General features: G+C 42.5%; 1 protein-coding gene across 1 annotated transcript in view; it reads left to right on the plus strand.

Moving 5' to 3' along the window:
• Positions 1-4,148: 4,148 nt before the first annotated feature.
• Positions 4,149-5,191, plus strand: part of LPCAT3 (lysophosphatidylcholine acyltransferase 3) — a 9,082-nt gene continuing 8,039 nt past the window's right edge. The window contains exon 1 of the mRNA XM_009699784.1: positions 4,149-4,223. Coding sequence (XP_009698086.1) covers positions 4,149-4,223 — 75 coding nt within the window. The remainder of the gene's footprint in view (positions 4,224-5,191) is intronic.

The following is a 5,191-nucleotide window of genomic DNA, read 5'->3' on the forward strand; positions in this document are numbered from 1 at the left end:
TGCGATCTGATTGAATTTACTTGCCTGGCAGAAACCTAAACCAGAAAAAGCAGATAGTTTTCTAGCAGGTTAGTGACCTGAGCCAACCAAGGGACTAGTCTAACAAGTGCTGATGCAGAAAAGGCATTAGAAAGTGTGTGTGGAGGCAGGTGCCTACAATAGAGTGATGCCTTTGCAGAATGTACCTTCAACATACTCTCAGAATTCCTTCTTGCTTCTTAGTGGCAGTAAGCTAGAACGTGACATTGGAAGGCTGTTTTGTGCTTGGTGTCTTAGGTGTAAGCAAAATGATAAGAAGATCTTAATGATAAGAAGAGATGCCCATTGCAGTCAATAGATTCATTAAATCTGAGATTCGTGTGTGCCATTACAAATGTTTCACGTACAGTGTTGACACTAAGCCACTGAGGCAGCACAGTGTCCCTTCCTGAGGTAGACCACGGTCTCTTTTGCATAAAGTCTTAATGGATCTTTATATTTTTTTATTAGAAGTCTGGGGATCAGGGACTGGAAACCCACTCGCATCCGTTTCCCCTGCGTACCTAAAATGTATACCAAACCAGGAGGCTAGAGCTGCACATTTCCCTGTCCTTTCTCCCTAGCTCAATATCTCTTAATTCCATGCAATTGAAGGCATAACTTCAGACAGAAGGCTTAAAGGCACACAAAACAGCCTTGCCTGTAGTTTGGTACTCTTGCAGGTCATGTAGGTTGAACCACTCAGGCAGAGGGGATTGACTCCAGCTTTCCTGCTTAATGGATGGCTAGTAAAGCATTATACCATTACATTAAAAGGAAAGGCCAAGCACCACTCCAGAGCAACAGGAGAGGAGAGTGACAAGAGTTCCTTAACCCAGCACTAGCAAAGAAATGTTCATTTAATTGCAGCTTAGCTTACAATCTTTTTAAGGTGACTGAAAGCCTTAAGCCTGTTGGTAATGCAGCTAGCACTGATGACCACTTCATAGGATGGCATGGGGTATAAATGAAAGGCATTTCTAAAAGCTAGAAATGGCATTAGGACAGGCAAGGTATGGCTTTTCCTTCACTTCATTTCAGGTGTTTGCAAAGATTCAGGAAGAAAAATATTCTTGTTGGCTGCAGCTAAAACTGCTGAATTATTTCTGACCAAGACCATGAGGATGAAGGGCGATACTCTGTTCCAAAGACGGATTAAAAGTTGTTGCCTCTTTCTCCCTCTGTGATGCAGTTTGCCATCTACACTGTGCAGTTCTACTGTGACAACTCTTTCTAGGGTTTCATGGGTCGGGAGATCACCAGAAACTGCTAAAAGCAGCCTTCTGAAAAAGAGGAAGAATCACAGAGGACTTTGCAATTTCTTACTTTACTTTCCAGAGAAAGCTGAATTACTGTTGAAGAAGTAGCCTGAATGGACTCTCTTGATTCAGAATAAGAGTATTCACTTAATCATGATCTGAAATAACCAAAAGAGGTCATTTAAAACTGTTAACATCCTGACACTACTGAAAAAATTTTAAATGTAAGGGGAGAAATGAGAGAAGGAGGAAGGAAGAGCAACCAAAACCAAAAATTAGAGTTGTCCTAAAGGGCACCGCGTTTTCCCAGTGAACAAGGGAAGATTGTAACAGCACATTGCTGAGCAAATTATGGGGATTTTAGTCACAGCTTTGTATTTAAATCAGAGAGAACTTTTATACATCCTGCAATTTTGAAGCAAAGAATACAACTAGAATAGAGTCCATTACTCAGATTGTACAAAATTAAAAACTTGCTTCAGACTTCCTGTATGTGAAAATTTGCATTAACAACCTTTGAATAAATTAGGCTGCAATTTGGCAATATTATCAACAGCAGTAATACTGGTTGAAGCACAGCTCTGGACCCTGTCATTTTAAAAATTGTGCTCTGTCTAGTACACTGATGTCTGGCAACCATATGAAAATGTATTTTGAGCGATGTACTCTACCTTTCGTTCTTCAGTAGGCCCAGGGCCCGGTGTTTCCCCAGGAGAAACTCTATCTTTAGGTCATCATGGAAGACACCAGTGGTCTCAGCTCCGTACCCACAGTGTTGCTTTTCCAGTTGCCGCTCTGAACCAGTGCTGTCCTAGCCTCTTGGTGGAGAAAGGGAGGGAGCCCCTGCCGCGGTGTGAAGGAGAGAAGAGGGTTTCTGTCCTTCTGCTCTTCTCCTCCCGTGAGAGGAGACAGATTTCTTCCCTGCCGTCACCGCTCAAAGTGTAAGCCAGAATACAGGAGGCCTCGTGGCACTGTGCGTTTAAGATTTTAGGTTGATCTTATTTATAACCTGGCTGTGTGATCCCAAAGAATTAAAGATGTTTATTGGGCCATACTATTACATGGTGGCTTTCAAGCTACCTGGCATGTTCCGCTGCAGAATATGGAGGGTGGCCAACGTACCATTTACAGCCCTGAGCCAGAACTGACCCTGCTGGTGTGCCAGGAAGAGCACTGGGGAAGTGTTCCCTCATCTACAGATGTAGCAGTGACCTGCAGAAAGGAACGCGTTCCTACTGAATAGGTGCCAGAAACCAGCTGCTTTGCTTGTGAGTGGTCTTACCTCCTCTTCTTCTACCTCTCACCAATGCTTGTACATCCTCTGCTTATTCCTGCTCTCTGCATCCTGAAGATTTTTTTTTAAGCTCAGTGAAATTCTCCCTGTGGTCACCCATAGCTGATGACTTATCCCAAATCAAGTCCCCAGCTGGTCAGCGAAGCAAGAACCTTACTGAAGGGGAAGCAAACAACTGGTTTTAATGGGTAAGAGATGGAAGAAGTTTTAAGAGGCAGCACCATCCTGTCACAGGTGCTAAAACCAGCCCTGTCACAGAGCACTTGTGTGCTGCCTTGTTTAAACTCTTCACTTCAAATACATCTCATTCCTTAAACAATAAAAAAAAGAGAGCGAGCTGCATAATGCTACACACTGAATGTGTCTACATTAGCAAGCAAAATGGTTCAGTAGGAGCAGATCTGTAGAGCAAACTTGTTTGTGTGCAGCACCTGATGGGTTTTGGGCATTTTCTTTGGATTTGCTTTGGTCCGGTCATATGGACTGAGCACCCACTGGAGTCCATTTTCAGTTCAGTTTTGTCTGAAAAGAGTCCTGTTCGCACGCTTTGAGACAGTTCTGCTATGCAAGCTAAAGCACCGTAAGTGGACTTTACAAGTACACTCCTGAGCTGAATTAAAATATTTGCATATATGTACCCAGTGTTAAACAAGGTGTGGGACTTTGCAGTATTATAGGTAGAAAAAGAGAATATCTTTGAAGTCCAAGTATTAGGTAAGGCTTATATTTTAACGTGTCTTTTTACTGTTGTCCCCTCCCTTTTAGTTTTAGCATTCTTACAAGAAAACAGAGACAATTGATCTGCTAGATGTTAACAAAGGTGGAGTTAACTGATCAGCAAAAGGGAAAAGAGGAAAAATAGTCTGATCTGCTCTCTTGAAGATGAAACAGAGCTAATGCATATAAAAGGGAAATAAAGGGAGCAGAGATGAAAAGAATGTTTCTGGTGTTCTTATTTGCAGCTCTATCTCCAGAAAAAAAAAAAGGCATCTTAATCACCCATTCCAGAAGATGGCAAACTTGACAGCGCTGTTTTTGCTTGGAATTAGTAGAACTTTCCTCCTGCCTAATCCAGCCTCTTGATTGTTTGCTTCTTTTGCTCAATTCGATTCTCATATCTGTGGACAGCCTGGGCGTTGTGCGGTGGCCCATTACTCTCCGAAATGGCTGTGGCCAAGAAGCTGACGTTGTCCTTTCCCTTCAGTGCTGGGGTTCTCTTAACCAGAGATCATCCTCTTGTTCCTGTGAAGTTTAAAAAAAAAAAAAAAAAGGAATTTATCATCAGCAGCATGTCTCACCTAATTTGTCCCTTTTATATCAATTGCTAATTCCCTTCTATAGAAAGTCTGTCTAGAGGCAAAAATCAACTCTGCGTGCAGACTGCTTTTCAACTCCATGATGCATAGAGAAGGAGAATGACTTCGGCTCAGGGGGTGACCTTCTGTTTTCACAGCCGGTCCCGTGCCTCGGTCTGCCCTGCCTGAGGGAGCTGTGACAGAGGAGTTTGGCAGACTGGGAGGTGCTGTGCAAGGTCCCTCGGCAGCAAGGAGCAGGGACTCCGGTCCTATTGCTTCTGAATGGCAAAAGCAAAGCAGGGCAGCATCCTCCTCCTGACATATCCAAACGTGACAGCAAGCTTGCCAAGAGGCAACGATAACTTCAAAAACTGCTCTCCTGCTTTCGTCGTGCTAATTGAGGCTGCTCCAAGAACACCGTAGTGGGGCGGGAGTACTGCCGTTGTTATCTGTAGGAATAGCTCGTTATTTAATGGATAGTTTATGAGTGTTCACAAGTGCACAGGCCCCAGCAGAATGGCCATTGATATTCAGCATCTGCTGCCATTTGGGGGTTAACATTTGTATCTGCAGTGTGGAACTGGCCCAGTTGTAAAACTGAGAAAATTATCTCGTGTGCAGCAAAACTGTAACTAAATTGCAGTCCAGAGTACTAGCAAGTTGCTCTGGATATCAGAAGAATTTAGGCTGACGTTGTGACTTTTGAACTGGAAGAGCACTCGTAGTGCAAGACCAGGATTTAAATTTGTGGCTTTCTAAAACATACATGCGGTGCGTATTACTAGCTCTCCATTTGCACGGGCTCATAATTCTTTTTTCTTCAGAGCAGCATTACTCATGGTTTATGAGACAAGCTCCTGTGTAGAGCTAAAAAGGAGTATGCCTGACAAGTGAGACAGGTCTTTGAAAGAGTAGGAACACTAGTTGGGGATGGGAGAAAATAGATAAAATTTCTGGCTTTTAGAAATTTGAGGTACCTTATAGCATTCAGTCATAATTTAATTCTGTCTACAGAAATGGCTACAGCCAAAAAACATACTTTTTTCCCATGAAAATTGAATGTTTTGCAAGATTGTACTGATTTTTAAGAGAGTGAGAAGCCCTTGAAAATGTGATTTTAAAATCATGTGTGTCGAACAGCAATAAACTGTGCTTTGCCTGTATCTCTGATCTGATTTTTCTCCCCCTTGCTAAAAAGGGGGAAACATTTTACCACAGTAAACCTCAGTATTTTAACTTTTGATTTAAACTGATGGTAACATTTTATATTCTTTTTACCACTTTCCATTTCACAGCCAGTTGTTAGTATGTTTATTAATCTTCAG

Source organism: Cariama cristata, unplaced genomic scaffold, assembly GCF_000690535.1.
Source record: "Cariama cristata isolate BGI_N322 unplaced genomic scaffold, ASM69053v1 scaffold42304, whole genome shotgun sequence".
Taxonomy (NCBI): domain Eukaryota; kingdom Metazoa; phylum Chordata; class Aves; order Cariamiformes; family Cariamidae; genus Cariama; species Cariama cristata.